At 50.8% G+C, this 21049-nt stretch overlaps 1 protein-coding gene across 1 annotated transcript in view; it reads left to right on the top strand.

The window, feature by feature from the left end:
* LOC139571675 (AT-rich interactive domain-containing protein 5B-like) overlaps nt 1–21049 on the top strand; it is a 181297-nt gene that overhangs the window by 146497 nt on the left and 13751 nt on the right. Inside the window, exon 5 of the mRNA XM_071394761.1 lies at nt 187–305. Coding sequence (XP_071250862.1) covers nt 187–305 — 119 coding nt within the window. The remainder of the gene's footprint in view (nt 1–186; nt 306–21049) is intronic.

Genomic DNA, 21049 nt, shown 5'->3' with positions numbered 1-21049 from the left:
AGTGTCTCTGTGTCTCTGACTCCACAGTGTCTCTGTCTCTGACTCCACAGTGTCTCTGTGTCTCTGACTCCACTGTGTCTCTGTGCCTCTGACTCCACAGTATCGATGTGCCTCTGACTCCACAGTGTCTCTGTGTGTCTGACTACATTCTGTTGACAACAGTGTTTCTCTCTCTCTCTCCTCTAGCTCCCAACCTGAAGGGTCGGCCTCGGAAAAAGAAGCTTTCTGTCTCGCAACGCTGCGACTCCCAGAATACACCAGCAGGCAAGGAGACGGGCAACACAGAGGACAAGGCCCCCGCCAAGGTACAGCGTCTGATAGCAATGCACTGGTCTCTCCTCTGGGCCCTCAGGTACAGCGTCTGATAGCATTAGTACTGGTCTCTCCTCTGGGCCCCCAGGTACAGCGTCTGATAGTATTAGCATTAGTACTGGTCTCTCCTCTGGGCCCCCAGGTACAGCGTCTGATAGCATTAGTACTGGTCTCTCCTCTGGGCCCCCAGGTACAGCGTCTGATAGCATTAGCATTAGTACTGGTCTCTCCTCTGGGCCTCCAGGTACAGCGTCTGATAGCAATAGCATTAGTACTGGTCTCTCCTCTGGGCCTCCAGGTACAGCGTCTGATAGCAATAGCATTAGTACTGGTCTCTCCTCTGGGCCCCAAGGTACAGCGTCTGATAGCAATAGCATTAGTACTGGTCTCTCCTCTGGGCCTCCAGGTACAGCGTCTGATAGCAATAGCATTAGTACTGGTCTCTCCTCTGGGCCTCCAGGTACAGCGTCTGATAGCAATAGCATTAGTACTGGTCTCTCCTCTGGGCCCCCAGGTACAGCGTCTGATAGTATTAGCATTAGTACTGGTCTCTCCTCTGGGCCCCCAGGTACAGCGTCTGATAGCATTAGTACTGGTCTCTCCTCTGGGCCCCCAGGTACAGCGTCTGATAGCAATAGCATTAGTACTGGTCTCTCCTCTGGGCCCCAAGGTACAGCGTCTGTACAATAGCAATAGCACTGGACAGCATTCATTAGTATTTTATTAGGATCCCCAACACTACTAACAGCTCTTCCCTCATGTCCTTCTCTTCCCTCATGTCCATCTCTTCCCTCATGTCCATCTCTTCCCTCATGTCCATCTCTTCCCTCATGTCCATCTCTTCCCTCATGTCCATCTCTTCCCTCATGTCCATCTCTTCCCTCATGTCCATCTCTTCCCTCATGTCCATCTCTTCCCTCATGTCCATCTCTTCCCTCATGTCCTTCTCTTCCCTCATGTCCATCTCTTCCCTCATGTCCATCTCTTCCCTCATGTCCATCTCTTCCCTCATGTCCATCTCTTCCCTCATGTCCATCTCTTCCCTCATGTCCTTCTCTTCCCTCATGTCCATCTCTTCCCTCATGTCCATCTCTTCCCTCATGTCCATCTCTTCCCTCATGTCCATCTCTTCCCTCATGTCCATCTCTTCCCTCATGTCCATCTCTTCCCTCATGTCCATCTCTTCCCTCATGTCCATCTCTTCCCTCATGTCCATCTCTTCCCTCATGTCCATCTCTTCCCTCATGTCCATCTCTTCCCTCATGTCCTTCTCTTCCCTCATGTCCATCTCTTCCCTCATGTCCATCTCTTCCCTCATGTCCATCTCTTCCCTCATGTCCATCTCTTCCCTCATGTCCATCTCTTCCCTCATGTCCATCTCTTCCCTCATGTCCATCTCTTCCCTCATGTCCATCTCTTCCCTCATGTCCATCTCTTCCCTCATGTCCATCTCTTCCCTCATGTCCATCTCTTCCCTCATGTCCATCTCTTCCCTCATGTCCATCTCTTCCCTCATGTCCTTCTCTTCCCTCATGTCCATCTCTTCCCTCATGTCCATCTCTTCCCTCATGTCCATCTCTTCCCTCATGTCCATCTCTTCCCTCATGTCCATCTCTTCCCTCATGTCCTTCTCTTCCCTCATGTCCATCTCTTCCCTCATGTCCATCTCTTCCCTCATGTCCTTCTCTTCCCTCATGTCCATCTCTTCCCTCATGTCCTTCTCTTCCCTCATGTCCATCTCTGCCCTCATGTCCTTCTCTTCCCTCATGTCCATCTCTTCCCTCATGTCCATCTCTGCCCTCATGTCCACCTCTTCCCTCATGTCCATCTCTTCCCTCATGTCCATCTCTTCCCTCATGTCCATCTCTTCCCTCATGTCCATCTCTTCCCTCATGTCCATCTCTTCCCTCATGTCCATCTCTTCCCTCATGTCCTTCTCTTCCCTCATGTCCATCTCTTCCCTCATGTCCATCTCTTCCCTCATGTCCATCTCTTCCCTCATGTCCATCTCTTCCCTCATGTCCATCTCTTCCCTCATGTCCTTCTCTTCCCTCATGTCCATCTCTTCCCTCATGTCCATCTCTTCCCTCATGTCCTTCTCTTCCCTCATGTCCATCTCTTCCCTCATGTCCTTCTCTTCCCTCATGTCCATCTCTGCCCTCATGTCCTTCTCTTCCCTCATGTCCATCTCTTCCCTCATGTCCTTCTCTTCCCTCATGTCCATCTCTTCCCTCATGTCCATCTCTTCCCTCATGTCCATCTCTTCCCTCATGTTCTTCTCTTCCCTCATGTCCATCTCTTCCCTCATGTCCTTCTCTTCCCTCATGTCCTTCTCTTCCCTCATGTCCTTCTCTGCCCTCATGTCCATCTCTGCCCTCATGTCCATCTCTGCCCTCATGTCATTCTCTGCCCTCATGTCCTTCTCTTCCCTCATGTCCTTCTCTTCCCTCATGTCCTTCTCTTCCCTCATGTCCATCTCTTCCCTCATGTCCATCTCTTCCCTCATGTCCTTCTCTTCCCTCATGTCCTTCTCTTCCCTCATGTCCATCTCTTCCCTCATGTCCATCTCTTCCCTCATGTCATTCTCTGCCCTCATGTCCTTCTCTTCCCTCATGTCCTTCTCTTCCCTCATGTCCTTCTCTTCCCTCATGTCCATCTCTTCCCTCATGTCCATCTCTTCCCTCATGTCCTTCTCTTCCCTCATGTCCTTCTCTGCCCTCATGTCCATCTCTGCCCTCATGTCCACCTCTTCCCTCATGTCCATCTCTTCCCTCATGTCCATCTCTTCCCTCATGTCCTTCTCTTCCCTCATGTCCTTCTCTTCCCTCATGTCCATCTCTTCCCTCATGTCCATCTCTTCCCTCATGTCCTTCTCTTCCCTCATGTCCATCTCTTCCCTCATGTCCATCTCTTCCCTCATGTCCATCTCTTCCCTCATGTTCTTCTCTTCCCTCATGTCCATCTCTTCCCTCATGTCCTTCTCTTCCCTCATGTCCTTCTCTTCCCTCATGTCCTTCTCTGCCCTCATGTCCTTCTCTTCCCTCATGTCCTTCTCTTCCCTCATGTCCACCTCTTCCCTCATGTCCATCTCTGCCCTCATGTCCATCTCTGCCCTCATGTCATTCTCTGCCCTCATGTCCTTCTCTTCCCTCATGTCCTTCTCTTCCCTCATGTCCTTCTCTTCCCTCATGTCCATCTCTTCCCTCATGTCCATCTCTTCCCTCATGTCCATCTCTTCCCTCATGTCCTTCTCTTCCCTCATGTCCTTCTCTGTTCTCATGTCCTTCTCTTCCCTCGTGTCTTTCTCTTCCCTCATGTCCATCTCTGCCCTCATGTCCTTCTCTTCCCTCATGTCCTTCTCTTCCCTCATGTCCTTCTCTTCCCTCATGTCCACCTCTTCCCTCATGTCCATCTCTGCCCTCATGTCCATCTCTGTCCTCATGTCCTTCTCTGCCCTCATGTCCTTCTCTTCCCTCATGTCCTTCTCTTCCTTCATGTTTTTCTCTGTCCTCATGTCCATCTCTGCCCTCATGTCCTTCTCTTCCCTCATGTCCTTCTCTTCCTTCATGTTCTTCTCTGTTCTCATGTCCTTCTCTTCCCTCATGTCCTTCTCTTCCCTCATGTCCATCTCTTCCCTCATGTCCTTCTCTGTTCTCATGTCCACCTCTTCCCTCATGTCCACCTCTTCCCTCATGTCCACCTTTTCCCTCATGTCCTTCTCTTCCCTCATGTCCTTCTCTTCCCTCATGTCCTTCTCTTCCCTCATGTCCACCTCTGTCCTCATGTCCACCTCTGTCCTCATGTCCTTCTCTGTCCTCATGTCCATCTCTTCCCTCATGTCCATCTCTTCCCTCATGTCCTTCTCTTCCCTCATGTCCTTCTCTTCCCTCATGTCTTTCTCTTCCCTCATGTCCTTCTCTGTTCTCATGTCCTTCTCTTCCCTCATGTCCTTCTCTTCCCTCATGTCCATCTCTTCCCTCATGTCCATCTCTTCCCTCATGTCCTTCTCTTCCCTCATGTCCTTCTCTTCCTTCATGTTCTTCTCTGTCCTCATGTCCATCTCTGCCCTCATGTCCATCTCTGCCCTCATGTCCTTCTCTTCCCTCATGTCCTTCTCTTCCTTCATGTTCTTCTCTGTTCTCATGTCCTTCTCTTCCCTCATGTCCACCTCTTCCCTCATGTCCATCTCTTCCCTCATGTCCTTCTCTGTTCTCATGTCCTTCTCTTCCCTCATGTCCTTCTCTTCCCTCATGTCCACCTCTTCCCTCATGTCCTTCTCTTCCCTCATGTCCTTCTCTTCCCTCATGTCCTTCTCTTCCCTCATGTCCTTCTCTTCCCTCATGTCCTTCTCTGCCCTCATGTCCTTCTCTTCCCTCATGTCCACCTCTTCCCTCATGTCCACCTCTTCCCTCATGTCCACCTCTGTCCTCATGTCCTTCTCTGTTCTCATGTCCGTCTCTGTCCTCATGTCCTTCTCTGCCCTCATGTCCTTCTCTTCCCTCATGTCCATCTCTTCCCTCATGTTCTTCTCTGTCCTCATGTCCATCTCTGCCCTCATGTTCTTCTCTTCCCTCATGTCCTTCTCTTCCTTCATGTTCTTCTCTGTTCTCATGTCCTTCTCTTCCCTCATGTCCTTCTCTTCCCTCATGTCCATCTCTTCCCTCATGTCCTTCTCTGTTCTCATGTCCACCTCTTCCCTCATGTCCACCTCTTCCCTCATGTCCACCTCTTCCCTCATGTCCTTCTCTTCCCTCATGTCCTTCTCTTCCCTCATGTCCTTCTCTTCCCTCATGTCCACCTCTGTCCTCATGTCCACCTCTGTCCTCATGTCCTTCTCTGTCCTCATGTCCATCTCTTCCCTCATGTCCATCTCTTCCCTCATGTCCTTCTCTTCCCTCATGTTCCTTCTCTTCCCTCATGTCTTTCTCTTCCCTCATGTCCTTCTCTGTTCTCATGTCCGTCTCTGTCCTCATGTCCATCTCTGTCCTCATGTCCTTCTCTTCCCTCATGTCCTTCTCTTCCCTCATGTCCATCTCTTCCCTCATGTCCATCTCTTCCCTCATGTCCTTCTCTTCCCTCATGTCCTTCTCTTCCTTCATGTTCTTCTCTGTCCTCATGTCCATCTCTGCCCTCATGTCCATCTCTGCCCTCATGTCCTTCTCTTCCCTCATGTCCTTCTCTTCCTTCATGTTCTTCTCTGTTCTCATGTCCTTCTCTTCCCTCATGTCCACCTCTTCCCTCATGTCCATCTCTTCCCTCATGTCCTTCTCTGTTCTCATGTCCTTCTCTTCCCTCATGTCCTTCTCTTCCCTCATGTCCACCTCTTCCCTCATGTCCTTCTCTTCCCTCATGTCCTTCTCTTCCCTCATGTCCTTCTCTTCCCTCATGTCCTTCTCTTCCCTCATGTCCTTCTCTGCCCTCATGTCCTTCTCTTCCCTCATGTCCACCTCTTCCCTCATGTCCACCTCTTCCCTCATGTCCACCTCTGTCCTCATGTCCTTCTCTGTTCTCATGTCCGTCTCTGTCCTCATGTCCTTCTCTGCCCTCATGTCCTTCTCTTCCCTCATGTCCATCTCTTCCCTCATGTCCACCTCTTCCCTCATGTCCATCTCTGCCCTCATGTCCTTCTCTTCCCTCATGTCCATCTCTTCCCTCATGTCCTTCTCTTCCCTCATGTCCATCTCTTCCCTCATGTCCATCTCTTCCCTCATGTCCATCTCTTCCCTCATGTTCTTCTCTTCCCTCATGTCCATCTCTTCCCTCATGTCCTTCTCTTCCCTCATGTCCTTCTCTTCCCTCATGTCCTTCTCTGCCCTCATGTCCATCTCTGCCCTCATGTCCATCTCTGCCCTCATGTCATTCTCTGTCCTCATGTCCTTCTCTGTTCTCATGTCCGTCTCTGTCCTCATGTCCTTCTCTGCCCTCATGTCCTTCTCTTCCCTCATGTCCATCTCTTCCCTCATGTCCTTCTCTGTCCTCATGTCCATCTCTGCCCTCATGTTCTTCTCTTCCCTCATGTCCTTCTCTTCCTTCATGTTCTTCTCTGTTCTCATGTCCTTCTCTTCCCTCATGTCCTTCTCTTCCCTCATGTCCATCTCTTCCCTCATGTCCTTCTCTGTTCTCATGTCCACCTCTTCCCTCATGTCCACCTCTTCCCTCATGTCCACCTCTTCCCTCATGTCCTTCTCTTCCCTCATGTCCTTCTCTTCCCTCATGTCCTTCTCTTCCCTCATGTCCACCTCTGTCCTCATGTCCACCTCTGTCCTCATGTCCTTCTCTGTCCTCATGTCCATCTCTTCCCTCATGTCCATCTCTTCCCTCATGTCCATCTCTTCCCTCATGTCCTTCTCTTCCCTCATGTCCTTCTCTTCCTTCATGTTCTTCTCTGTCCTCATGTCCATCTCTGCCCTCATGTCCATCTCTGCCCTCATGTCCTTCTCTTCCCTCATGTCCTTCTCTTCCTTCATGTTCTTCTCTGTTCTCATGTCCTTCTCTTCCCTCATGTCCACCTCTTCCCTCATGTCCATCTCTTCCCTCATGTCCTTCTCTGTTCTCATGTCCTTCTCTTCCCTCATGTCCTTCTCTTCCCTCATGTCCACCTCTTCCCTCATGTCCTTCTCTTCCCTCATGTCCTTCTCTTCCCTCATGTCCTTCTCTTCCCTCATGTCCTTCTCTTCCCTCATGTCCTTCTCTGCCCTCATGTCCTTCTCTTCCCTCATGTCCACCTCTTCCCTCATGTCCACCTCTTCCCTCATGTCCACCTCTGTCCTCATGTCCTTCTCTGTTCTCATGTCCGTCTCTGTCCTCATGTCCTTCTCTGCCCTCATGTCCTTCTCTTCCCTCATGTCCATCTCTTCCCTCATGTCCACCTCTTCCCTCATGTCCATCTCTGCCCTCATGTCCTTCTCTTCCCTCATGTCCATCTCTTCCCTCATGTCCTTCTCTTCCCTCATGTCCATCTCTTCCCTCATGTCCATCTCTTCCCTCATGTCCATCTCTTCCCTCATGTTCTTCTCTTCCCTCATGTCCATCTCTTCCCTCATGTCCTTCTCTTCCCTCATGTCCTTCTCTTCCCTCATGTCCTTCTCTGCCCTCATGTCCATCTCTGCCCTCATGTCCATCTCTGCCCTCATGTCATTCTCTGCCCTCATGTCCTTCTCTGCCCTCATGTCCACCTCTTCCCTCATGTCCTTCTCTTCCCTCATGTCCTTCTCTTCCCTCATGTCCTTCTCTTCCCTCATGTCCTTCTCTGCCCTCATGTCCTTCTCTTCCCTCATGTCCACCTCTTCCCTCATGTCCACCTCTTCCCTCATGTCCACCTCTGTCCTCATGTCCTTCTCTGTTCTCATGTCCGTCTCTGTCCTCATGTCCTTCTCTGCCCTCATGTCCTTCTCTTCCCTCATGTCCATCTCTTCCCTCATGTTCTTCTCTGTCCTCATGTCCATCTCTGCCCTCATGTTCTTCTCTTCCCTCATGTCCTTCTCTTCCTTCATGTTCTTCTCTGTTCTCATGTCCTTCTCTTCCCTCATGTCCTTCTCTTCCCTCATGTCCATCTCTTCCCTCATGTCCTTCTCTGTTCTCATGTCCACCTCTTCCCTCATGTCCACCTCTTCCCTCATGTCCACCTCTTCCCTCATGTCCTTCTCTTCCCTCATGTCCTTCTCTTCCCTCATGTCCTTCTCTTCCCTCATGTCCACCTCTGTCCTCATGTCCACCTCTGTCCTCATGTCCTTCTCTGTCCTCATGTCCATCTCTTCCCTCATGTCCATCTCTTCCCTCATGTCCTTCTCTTCCCTCATGTTCCTTCTCTTCCCTCATGTCTTTCTCTTCCCTCATGTCCTTCTCTGTTCTCATGTCCGTCTCTGTCCTCATGTCCATCTCTGTCCTCATGTCCTTCTCTTCCCTCATGTCCTTCTCTTCCCTCATGTCCATCTCTTCCCTCATGTCCATCTCTTCCCTCATGTCCTTCTCTTCCCTCATGTCCTTCTCTTCCTTCATGTTCTTCTCTGTCCTCATGTCCATCTCTGCCCGCATGTCCATCTCTGCCCTCATGTCCTTCTCTTCCCTCATGTCCTTCTCTTCCTTCATGTTCTTCTCTGTTCTCATGTCCTTCTCTTCCCTCATGTCCACCTCTTCCCTCATGTCCATCTCTTCCCTCATGTCCACCTCTGTCCTCATGTCCTTCTCTGTTCTCATGTCCGTCTCTGTCCTCATGTCCTTCTCTGCCCTCATGTCCTTCTCTTCCCTCATGTCCATCTCTTCCCTCATGTCCACCTCTTCCCTCATGTCCATCTCTGCCCTCATGTCCTTCTCTTCCCTCATGTCCATCTCTTCCCTCATGTTCTTCTCTTCCCTCATGTCCATCTCTTCCCTCATGTCCTTCTCTTCCCTCATGTCCTTCTCTTCCCTCATGTCCTTCTCTGCCCTCATGTCCATCTCTGCCCTCATGTCCATCTCTGCCCTCATGTCATTCTCTGCCCTCATGTCCTTCTCTTCCCTCATGTCCTTCTCTTCCCTCATGTCCTTCTCTTCCCTCATGTCCATCTCTTCCCTCATGTCCATCTCTTCCCTCATGTCCTTCTCTTCCCTCATGTCCTTCTCTTCCCTCATGTCCATCTCTTCCCTCATGTCCATCTCTTCCCTCATGTCATTCTCTGCCCTCATGTCCTTCTCTTCCCTCATGTCCTTCTCTTCCCTCATGTCCTTCTCTTCCCTCATGTCCATCTCTTCCCTCATGTCCATCTCTTCCCTCATGTCCTTCTCTTCCCTCATGTCCTTCTCTGCCCTCATGTCCATCTCTGCCCTCATGTCCACCTCTTCCCTCATGTCCATCTCTTCCCTCATGTCCATCTCTTCCCTCATGTCCTTCTCTTCCCTCATGTACTTCTCTTCCCTCATGTCCATCTCTTCCCTCATGTCCATCTCTTCCCTCATGTCCTTCTCTTCCCTCATGTCCATCTCTTCCCTCATGTCCATCTCTTCCCTCATGTCCATCTCTTCCCTCATGTTCTTCTCTTCCCTCATGTCCATCTCTTCCCTCATGTCCTTCTCTTCCCTCATGTCCTTCTCTTCCCTCATGTCCTTCTCTGCCCTCATGTCCTTCTCTTCCCTCATGTCCTTCTCTTCCCTCATGTCCACCTCTTCCCTCATGTCCATCTCTGCCCTCATGTCCACCTCTACCCTCATGTCATTCTCTGCCCTCATGTCCTTCTCTTCCCTCATGTCCTTCTCTTCCCTCATGTCCACCTCTTCCCTCATGTCCTTCTCTTCCCTCATGTCCTTCTCTTCCCTCATGTCCTTCTCTTCCCTCATGTCCTTCTCTTCCCTCATGTCCTTCTCTGCCCTCATGTCCTTCTCTTCCCTCATGTCCACCTCTTCCCTCATGTCCACCTCTTCCCTCATGTCCACCTCTGTCCTCATGTCCTTCTCTGTTCTCATGTCCGTCTCTGTCCTCATGTCCTTCTCTGCCCTCATGTCCTTCTCTTCCCTCATGTCCATCTCTTCCCTCATGTCCACCTCTTCCCTCATGTCCATCTCTGCCCTCATGTCCTTCTCTTCCCTCATGTCCATCTCTTCCCTCATGTCCTTCTCTTCCCTCATGTCCATCTCTTCCCTCATGTCCATCTCTTCCCTCATGTCCATCTCTTCCCTCATGTTCTTCTCTTCCCTCATGTCCATCTCTTCCCTCATGTCCTTCTCTTCCCTCATGTCCTTCTCTTCCCTCATGTCCTTCTCTGCCCTCATGTCCATCTCTGCCCTCATGTCCATCTCTGCCCTCATGTCATTCTCTGCCCTCATGTCCTTCTCTGCCCTCATGTCCACCTCTTCCCTCATGACCTTCTCTTCCCTCATGTCCTTCTCTTCCCTCATGTCCTTCTCTTCCCTCATGTCCTTCTCTTCCCTCATGTCCTTCTCTGCCCTCATGTCCTTCTCTTCCCTCATGTCCACCTCTTCCCTCATGTCCACCTCTTCCCTCATGTCCACCTCTGTCCTCATGTCCTTCTCTGTTCTCATGTCCGTCTCTGTCCTCATGTCCTTCTCTGCCCTCATGTCCTTCTCTTCCCTCATGTCCATCTCTTCCCTCATGTTCTTCTCTGTCCTCATGTCCATCTCTGCCCTCATGTTCTTCTCTTCCCTCATGTCCTTCTCTTCCTTCATGTTCTTCTCTGTTCTCATGTCCTTCTCTTCCCTCATGTCCTTCTCTTCCCTCATGTCCATCTCTTCCCTCATGTCCTTCTCTGTTCTCATGTCCACCTCTTCCCTCATGTCCACCTCTTCCCTCATGTCCACCTCTTCCCTCATGTCCTTCTCTTCCCTCATGTCCTTCTCTTCCCTCATGTCCTTCTCTTCCCTCATGTCCACCTCTGTCCTCATGTCCACCTCTGTCCTCATGTCCTTCTCTGTCCTCATGTCCATCTCTTCCCTCATGTCCATCTCTTCCCTCATGTCCTTCTCTTCCCTCATGTTCCTTCTCTTCCCTCATGTCTTTCTCTTCCCTCATGTCCTTCTCTGTTCTCATGTCCGTCTCTGTCCTCATGTCCATCTCTGTCCTCATGTCCTTCTCTTCCCTCATGTCCTTCTCTTCCCTCATGTCCATCTCTTCCCTCATGTCCATCTCTTCCCTCATGTCCTTCTCTTCCCTCATGTCCTTCTCTTCCTTCATGTTCTTCTCTGTCCTCATGTCCATCTCTGCCCGCATGTCCATCTCTGCCCTCATGTCCTTCTCTTCCCTCATGTCCTTCTCTTCCTTCATGTTCTTCTCTGTTCTCATGTCCTTCTCTTCCCTCATGTCCACCTCTTCCCTCATGTCCATCTCTTCCCTCATGTCCTTCTCTGTTCTCATGTCCTTCTCTTCCCTCATGTCCTTCTCTTCCCTCATGTCCACCTCTTCCCTCATGTCCTTCTCTTCCCTCATGTCCTTCTCTTCCCTCATGTCCTTCTCTTCCCTCATGTCCTTCTCTTCCCTCATGTCCTTCTCTGCCCTCATGTCCTTCTCTTCCCTCATGTCCACCTCTTCCCTCATGTCCACCTCTTCCCTCATGTCCACCTCTGTCCTCATGTCCTTCTCTGTTCTCATGTCCGTCTCTGTCCTCATGTCCTTCTCTGCCCTCATGTCCTTCTCTTCCCTCATGTCCATCTCTTCCCTCATGTCCACCTCTTCCCTCATGTCCATCTCTGCCCTCATGTCCTTCTCTTCCCTCATGTCCATCTCTTCCCTCATGTTCTTCTCTTCCCTCATGTCCATCTCTTCCCTCATGTCCTTCTCTTCCCTCATGTCCTTCTCTTCCCTCATGTCCTTCTCTGCCCTCATGTCCATCTCTGCCCTCATGTCCATCTCTGCCCTCATGTCATTCTCTGCCCTCATGTCCTTCTCTTCCCTCATGTCCTTCTCTTCCCTCATGTCCTTCTCTTCCCTCATGTCCATCTCTTCCCTCATGTCCATCTCTTCCCTCATGTCCTTCTCTTCCCTCATGTCCTTCTCTTCCCTCATGTCCATCTCTTCCCTCATGTCCATCTCTTCCCTCATGTCATTCTCTGCCCTCATGTCCTTCTCTTCCCTCATGTCCTTCTCTTCCCTCATGTCCTTCTCTTCCCTCATGTCCATCTCTTCCCTCATGTCCATCTCTTCCCTCATGTCCTTCTCTTCCCTCATGTCCTTCTCTGCCCTCATGTCCATCTCTGCCCTCATGTCCACCTCTTCCCTCATGTCCATCTCTTCCCTCATGTCCATCTCTTCCCTCATGTCCTTCTCTTCCCTCATGTACTTCTCTTCCCTCATGTCCATCTCTTCCCTCATGTCCATCTCTTCCCTCATGTCCTTCTCTTCCCTCATGTCCATCTCTTCCCTCATGTCCATCTCTTCCCTCATGTCCATCTCTTCCCTCATGTTCTTCTCTTCCCTCATGTCCATCTCTTCCCTCATGTCCTTCTCTTCCCTCATGTCCTTCTCTTCCCTCATGTCCTTCTCTGCCCTCATGTCCTTCTCTTCCCTCATGTCCTTCTCTTCCCTCATGTCCACCTCTTCCCTCATGTCCATCTCTGCCCTCATGTCCATCTCTGCCCTCATGTCATTCTCTGCCCTCATGTCCTTCTCTTCCCTCATGTCCTTCTCTTCCCTCATGTCCACCTCTTCCCTCATGTCCATCTCTTCCCTCATGTCCATCTCTTCCCTCATGTCCTTCTCTTCCCGCATGTCCTTCTCTGTTCTCATGTCCTTCTCTTCCCTCGTGTCTTTCTCTTCCCTCATGTCCATCTCTGCCCTCATGTCCTTCTCTTCCCTCATGTCCTTCTCTTCCCTCATGTCCTTCTCTTCCCTCATGTCCACCTCTTCCCTCATGTCCATCTCTGCCCTCATGTCCATCTCTGTCCTCATGTCCTTCTCTGCCCTCATGTCCTTCTCTTCCCTCATGTCCTTCTCTTCCTTCATGTTTTTCTCTGTCCTCATGTCCATCTCTGCCCTCATGTCCTTCTCTTCCCTCATGTCCTTCTCTTCCTTCATGTTCTTCTCTGTTCTCATGTCCTTCTCTTCCCTCATGTCCTTCTCTTCCCTCATGTCCATCTCTTCCCTCATGTCCTTCTCTGTTCTCATGTCCACCTCTTCCCTCATGTCCACCTCTTCCCTCATGTCCACCTTTTCCCTCATGTCCTTCTCTTCCCTCATGTCCTTCTCTTCCCTCATGTCCTACTCTTCCCTCATGTCCACCTCTGTCCTCATGTCCACCTCTGTCCTCATGTCCTTCTCTGTCCTCATGTCCATCTCTTCCCTCATGTCCATCTCTTCCCTCATGTCCATCTCTTCCCTCATGTCCTTCTCTTCCCTCATGTTCCTTCTCTTCCCTCATGGCTTTCTCTTCCCTCATGTCCTTCTCTGTTCCTCATGTCCGTCTCTGTCCTCATGTCCATCTCTGTCCTCATGTCCTTCTCTTCCCTCATGTCCTTCTCTTCCCTCATGTCCATCTCTTCCCTCATGTCCATCTCTTCCCTCATGTCCTTCTCTTCCCTCATGTCCTTCTCTTCCTTCATGTTCTTCTCTGTCCTCATGTCCATCTCTGCCCGCATGTCCATCTCTGCCCTCATGTCCTTCTCTTCCCTCATGTCCTTCTCTTCCTTCATGTTCTTCTCTGTTCTCATGTCCTTCTCTTCCCTCATGTCCACCTCTTCCCTCATGTCCATCTCTTCCCTCATGTCCTTCTCTGTTCTCATGTCCTTCTCTTCCCTCATGTCCTTCTCTTCCCTCATGTCCACCTCTTCCCTCATGTCCTTCTCTTCCCTCATGTCCTTCTCTTCCCTCATGTCCTTCTCTTCCCTCATGTCCTTCTCTTCCCTCATGTCCTTCTCTGCCCTCATGTCCTTCTCTTCCCTCATGTCCACCTCTTCCCTCATGTCCACCTCTTCCCTCATGTCCACCTCTGTCCTCATGTCCTTCTCTGTTCTCATGTCCGTCTCTGTCCTCATGTCCTTCTCTGCCCTCATGTCCTTCTCTTCCCTCATGTCCATCTCTTCCCTCATGTCCACCTCTTCCCTCATGTCCATCTCTGCCCTCATGTCCTTCTCTTCCCTCATGTCCATCTCTTCCCTCATGTTCTTCTCTTCCCTCATGTCCATCTCTTCCCTCATGTCCTTCTCTTCCCTCATGTCCTTCTCTTCCCTCATGTCCTTCTCTGCCCTCATGTCCATCTCTGCCCTCATGTCCATCTCTGCCCTCATGTCATTCTCTGCCCTCATGTCCTTCTCTTCCCTCATGTCCTTCTCTTCCCTCATGTCCTTCTCTTCCCTCATGTCCATCTCTTCCCTCATGTCCCTCTCTTCCCTCATGTCCTTCTCTTCCCTCATGTCCTTCTCTTCCCTCATGTCCATCTCTTCCCTCATGTCCATCTCTTCCCTCATGTCATTCTCTGCCCTCATGTCCTTCTCTTCCCTCATGTCCTTCTCTTCCCTCATGTCCTTCTCTTCCCTCATGTCCATCTCTTCCCTCATGTCCATCTCTTCCCTCATGTCCTTCTCTTCCCTCATGTCCTTCTCTGCCCTCATGTCCATCTCTGCCCTCATGTCCACCTCTTCCCTCATGTCCATCTCTTCCCTCATGTCCATCTCTTCCCTCATGTCCTTCTCTTCCCTCATGTACTTCTCTTCCCTCATGTCCATCTCTTCCCTCATGTCCATCTCTTCCCTCATGTCCTTCTCTTCCCTCATGTCCATCTCTTCCCTCATGTCCATCTCTTCCCTCATGTCCATCTCTTCCCTCATGTTCTTCTCTTCCCTCATGTCCATCTCTTCCCTCATGTCCTTCTCTTCCCTCATGTCCTTCTCTTCCCTCATGTCCTTCTCTGCCCTCATGTCCTTCTCTTCCCTCATGTCCTTCTCTTCCCTCATGTCCTTCTCTTCCCTCATGTCCACCTCTTCCCTCATGTCCATCTCTGCCCTCATGTCCATCTCTGCCCTCATGTCATTCTCTGCCCTCATGTCCTTCTCTTCCCTCATGTCCTTCTCTTCCCTCATGTCCACCTCTTCCCTCATGTCCTTCTCTTCCCTCATGTCCTTCTCTTCCCTCATGTCCTTCTCTTCCCTCATGTCCTTCTCTTCCCTCATGTCCTTCTCTGCCCTCATGTCCTTCTCTTCCCTCATGTCCACCTCTTCCCTCATGTCCACCTCTTCCCTCATGTCCACCTCTGTCCTCATGTCCTTCTCTGTTCTCATGTCCGTCTCTGTCCTCATGTCCTTCTCTGCCCTCATGTCCTTCTCTTCCCTCATGTCCATCTCTTCCCTCATGTCCACCTCTTCCCTCATGTCCATCTCTGCCCTCATGTCCTTCTCTTCCCTCATGTCCATCTCTTCCCTCATGTCCTTCTCTTCCCTCATGTCCATCTCTTCCCTCATGTCCATCTCTTCCCTCATGTCCATCTCTTCCCTCATGTTCTTCTCTTCCCTCATGTCCATCTCTTCCCTCATGTCCTTCTCTTCCCTCATGTCCTTCTCTTCCCTCATGTCCTTCTCTGCCCTCATGTCCATCTCTGCCCTCATGTCCATCTCTGCCCTCATGTCATTCTCTGCCCTCATGTCCTTCTCTGCCCTCATGTCCACCTCTTCCCTCATGTCCTTCTCTTCCCTCATGTCCTTCTCTTCCCTCATGTCCTTCTCTTCCCTCATGTCCTTCTCTTCCCTCATGTCCTTCTCTGCCCTCATGTCCTTCTCTTCCCTCATGTCCACCTCTTCCCTCATGTCCACCTCTTCCCTCATGTCCACCTCTGTCCTCATGTCCTTCTCTGTTCTCATGTCCGTCTCTGTCCTCATGTCCTTCTCTGCCCTCATGTCCTTCTCTTCCCTCATGTCCATCTCTTCCCTCATGTTCTTCTCTGTCCTCATGTCCATCTCTGCCCTCATGTTCTTCTCTTCCCTCATGTCCTTCTCTTCCTTCATGTTCTTCTCTGTTCTCATGTCCTTCTCTTCCCTCATGTCCTTCTCTTCCCTCATGTCCATCTCTTCCCTCATGTCCTTCTCTGTTCTCATGTCCACCTCTTCCCTCATGTCCACCTCTTCCCTCATGTCCACCTCTTCCCTCATGTCCTTCTCTTCCCTCATGTCCTTCTCTTCCCTCATGTCCTTCTCTTCCCTCATGTCCACCTCTGTCCTCATGTCCACCTCTGTCCTCATGTCCTTCTCTGTCCTCATGTCCATCTCTTCCCTCATGTCCATCTCTTCCCTCATGTCCTTCTCTTCCCTCATGTTCCTTCTCTTCCCTCATGTCTTTCTCTTCCCTCATGTCCTTCTCTGTTCTCATGTCCGTCTCTGTCCTCATGTCCATCTCTGTCCTCATGTCCTTCTCTTCCCTCATGTCCTTCTCTTCCCTCATGTCCATCTCTTCCCTCATGTCCATCTCTTCCCTCATGTCCTTCTCTTCCCTCATGTCCTTCTCTTCCTTCATGTTCTTCTCTGTCCTCATGTCCATCTCTGCCCGCATGTCCATCTCTGCCCTCATGTCCTTCTCTTCCCTCATGTCCTTCTCTTCCTTCATGTTCTTCTCTGTTCTCATGTCCTTCTCTTCCCTCATGTCCACCTCTTCCCTCATGTCCATCTCTTCCCTCATGTCCTTCTCTGTTCTCATGTCCTTCTCTTCCCTCATGTCCTTCTCTTCCCTCATGTCCACCTCTTCCCTCATGTCCTTCTCTTCCCTCATGTCCTTCTCTTCCCTCATGTCCTTCTCTTCCCTCATGTCCTTCTCTTCCCTCATGTCCTTCTCTGCCCTCATGTCCTTCTCTTCCCTCATGTCCACCTCTTCCCTCATGTCCACCTCTTCCCTCATGTCCACCTCTGTCCTCATGTCCTTCTCTGTTCTCATGTCCGTCTCTGTCCTCATGTCCTTCTCTGCCCTCATGTCCTTCTCTTCCCTCATGTCCATCTCTTCCCTCATGTCCACCTCTTCCCTCATGTCCATCTCTGCCCTCATGTCCTTCTCTTCCCTCATGTCCATCTCTTCCCTCATGTTCTTCTCTTCCCTCATGTCCATCTCTTCCCTCATGTCCTTCTCTTCCCTCATGTCCTTCTCTTCCCTCATGTCCTTCTCTGCCCTCATGTCCATCTCTGCCCTCATGTCCATCTCTGCCCTCATGTCATTCTCTGCCCTCATGTCCTTCTCTTCCCTCATGTCCTTCTCTTCCCTCATGTCCTTCTCTTCCCTCATGTCCATCTCTTCCCTCATGTCCATCTCTTCCCTCATGTCCTTCTCTTCCCTCATGTCCTTCTCTTCCCTCATGTCCATCTCTTCCCTCATGTCCATCTCTTCCCTCATGTCATTCTCTGCCCTCATGTCCTTCTCTTCCCTCATGTCCTTCTCTTCCCTCATGTCCTTCTCTTCCCTCATGTCCATCTCTTCCCTCATGTCCATCTCTTCCCTCATGTCCTTCTCTTCCCTCATGTCCTTCTCTGCCCTCATGTCCATCTCTGCCCTCATGTCCACCTCTTCCCTCATGTCCATCTCTTCCCTCATGTCCATCTCTTCCCTCATGTCCTTCTCTTCCCTCATGTACTTCTCTTCCCTCATGTCCATCTCTTCCCTCATGTCCATCTCTTCCCTCATGTCCATCTCTTCCCTCATGTCCTTCTCTTCCCTCATGTCCATCTCTTCCCTCATGTCCATCTCTTCCCTCATGTCCATCTCTTCCCTCATGTTCTTCTCTTCCCTCATGTCCATCTCTTCCCTCATGTCCTTCTCTTCCCTCATGTCCTTCTCTTCCCTCATGTCCTTCTCTGCCCTCATGTCCTTCTCTTCCCTCATGTTCTTCTCTTCCCTCATGTCCACCTCTTCCCTCATGTCCATCTCTGCCCTCATGTCCATCTCTGCCCTCATGTCCATCTCTGCCCTCATGTCATTCTCTGCCCTCATGTCCTTCTCTTCCCTCATGTCCACCTCTTCCCTCATGTCCATCTCTTCCCTCATGTCCATCTCTTCCCTCATGTCCTTCTCTTCCCTCATGTCCTTCTCTGTTCTCATGTCCTTCTCTTCCCTCGTGTCTTTCTCTTCCCTCATGTCCATCTCTGCCCTCATGTCCTTCTCTTCCCTCATGTCCTTCTCTTCCCTCATGTCCTTCTCTTCCCTCATGTCCACCTCTTCCCTCATGTCCATCTCTGCCCTCATGTCCATCTCTGTCCTCATGTCCTTCTCTGCCCTCATGTCCTTCTCTTCCCTCATGTCCTTCTCTTCCTTCATGTTTTTCTCTGTCCTCATGTCCATCTCTGCCCTCATGTCCTTCTCTTCCCTCATGTCCTTCTCTTCCTTCATGTTCTTCTCTGTTCTCATGTCCTTCTCTTCCCTCATGTCCTTCTCTTCCCTCATGTCCATCTCTTCCCTCATGTCCTTCTCTGTTCTCATGTCCACCTCTTCCCTCATGTCCACCTCTTCCCTCATGTCCACCTTTTCCCTCATGTCCTTCTCTTCCCTCATGTCCTTCTCTTCCCTCATGTCCTTCTCTTCCCTCATGTCCCCCTCTGTCCTCATGTCCACCTCTGTCCTCATGTCCTTCTCTGTCCTCATGTCCATCTCTTCCCTCATGTCCATCTCTTCCCTCATGTCCTTCTCTTCCCTCATGTCCTTCTCTTCCCTCATGTCCTTCTCTTCCCTCATGTCCTTCTCTGTTCTCTTCTCTTCCCTCATGTCCTTCTCTTCCTTCATGTTCTTCTCTGTTCTCATGTCCTTCTCTTCCCTCATGTCCTTCTCTTCCCTCATGTCCATCTCTTCCCTCATGTCCTTCTCTGTTCTCATGTCCACCTCTTCCCTCATGTCCACCTCTTCCCTCATGTCCACCTTTTCCCTCATGTCCTTCTCTTCCCTCATGTCCTTCTCTTCCCTCATGTCCTTCTCTTCCCTCATGTCCACCTCTGTCCTCATGTCCACCTCTGTCCTCATGTCCTTCTCTGTCCTCATGTCCATCTCTTCCCTCATGTCCATCTCTTCCCTCATGTCCTTCTCTTCCCTCATGTCCTTCTCTTCCCTCATGTCTTTCTCTTCCCTCATGTCCTTCTCTGTTCTCATGTCCTTCTCTTCCCTCATGTCCGTCTCTGTCCTCATGTCCATCTCTGTCCTCATGTCCTTCTCTTCCCTCATGTCCTTCTCTTCCCTCATGTCCATCTCTTCCCTCATGTCCATCTCTTCCCTCATGTCCTTCTCTTCCCTCATGTCCTTCTCTTCCTTCATGTTCTTCTCTGTCCTCATGTCCATCTCTGCCCTCATGTCCATCTCTGCCCTCATGTCCTTCTCTTCCCTCATGTCCTTCTCTTCCTTCATGTTCTTCTCTGTTCTCATGTCCTTCTCTTCCCTCATGTCCACCTCTTCCCTCATGTCCATCTCTTCCCTCATGTCCTTCTCTGTTCTCATGTCCTTCTCTTCCCTCATGTCCTTCTCTTCCCTCATGTCCACCTCTTCCCTCATGTCCTTCTCTTCCCTCATGTCCTTCTCTTCCCTCATGTCCTTCTCTTCCCTCATGTCCTTCTCTTCCCTCATGTCCTTCTCTTCCCTCATGTCCTTCTCTTCCCTCATGTCCTTCTCTTCCCTCATGTCCTTCTCTTCCCTCATGTCCACCTCTGTCCTCATGTCCTTCTCTGTTCTCATGTCCGTCTCTGTCCTCATGTCCTTCTCTGCCCTCATGTCCTTCTCTTCCCTCATGTCCATCTCTTCCCTCATGTTCTTCTCTGTCCTCATGTCCATCTCTGCCCTCATGTTCTTCTCTTCCCTCATGTCCTTCTCTTCCTTCATGTTCTTCTCTGTTCTCATGTCCTTCTCTTCCCTCATGTCCTTCTCTTCCCTCATGTCCATCTCTTCCCTCATGTCCTTCTCTGTTCTCATGTCCACCTCTTCCCTCATGTCCACCTCTTCCCTCATGTCCACCTCTTCCCTCATGTCCTTCTCTTCCCTCATGTCCTTCTCTTCCCTCATGTCCTTCTCTTCCCTCATGTCCACCTCTGTCCTCATGTCCACCTCTGTCCTCATGTCCTTCTCTGTCCTCATGTCCATCTCTTCCCTCATGTCCATCTCTTCCCTCATGTCCTTCTCTTCCCTCATGTTCCTTCTCTTCCCTCATGTCTTTCTCTTCCCTCATGTCCTTCTCTGTTCTCATGTCCGTCTCTGTCCTCATGTCCATCTCTGTCCTCATGTCCTTCTCTTCCCTCATGTCCTTCTCTTCCCTCATGTCCATCTCTTCCCTCATGTCCATCTCTTCCCTCATGTCCTTCTCTTCCCTCATGTCCTTCTCTTCCTTCATGTTCTTCTCTGTCCTCATGTCCATCTCTGCCCTCATGTCCATCTCTGCCCTCATGTCCTTCTCTTCCCTCATGTCCTTCTCTTCCTTCATGTTCTTCTCTGTTCTCATGTCCTTCTCTTCCCTCATGTCCACCTCTTCCCTCATGTCCACCTCTTCCCTCATGTCCTTCTCTGTTCTCATGTCCTTCTCTTCCCTCATGTCCTTCTCTTCCCTCATGTCCACCTCTTCCCTCATGTCCTTCTCTTCCCTCATGTCCTTCTCTTCCCTCATGTCCTTCTCTTCCCTCATGTCCTTCTCTTCCCTCATGTCCTTCTCTGCCCTCATGTCCTTCTCTTCCCTCATGTCCACCTCTTCCCTCATGTCCACCTCTTCCCTCATGTCCACCTCTGTCCTCATGTCCTTCTCTGTTCTCATGTCCGTCTCTGTCCTCATGTCCTTCTCTGCCCTCATGTCCTTCTCTTCCCTCATGTCCATCTCTTCCCTCATGTCCACCTCTTCCCTCATGTCCTTCTCTGCCCTCATGTCCATCTCTTCCCTCATGTCCACCTCTTCCCTCATGTCCTTCTCTGTTCTCATGTCCTTCTCTTCCCTCATGTCCTTCTCTTCCCTCATGTCCACCTCTTCCCTCATGTCCTTCTCTTCCCTCATGTCCTTCTCTTCCCTCATGGCGTTCTCTTCCCTCATGTCCTTCTCTTCCCTCATGTCCTTCTCTGCCCTCATGTTCTTCTCTTCCCTCATGTCCACCTCTTCCCTCATGTCCACCTCTTCCCTCATGTCCACCTCTTCCCTCATGTCCACCTCTGTCCTCATGTCCTTCTCTGTTCTCATGTCCGTCTCTGTCCTCATGTCCTTCTCTGCCCTCATGTCCTTCTCTTCCCTCATGTCCATCTCTTCCCTCATGTCCACCTCTTCCCTCATGTCCTTCTCTGCCCTCATGTCCATCTCTTCCCTCATGTCCATCTCTTCCCTCATGTCCACCTCTTCCC

This window comes from Salvelinus alpinus, chromosome 3, assembly GCF_045679555.1.
Source record: "Salvelinus alpinus chromosome 3, SLU_Salpinus.1, whole genome shotgun sequence".
In the NCBI taxonomy this organism is placed as follows: domain Eukaryota; kingdom Metazoa; phylum Chordata; class Actinopteri; order Salmoniformes; family Salmonidae; genus Salvelinus; species Salvelinus alpinus.
This window is presented reverse-complemented; position numbering and strand designations above follow the sequence as displayed.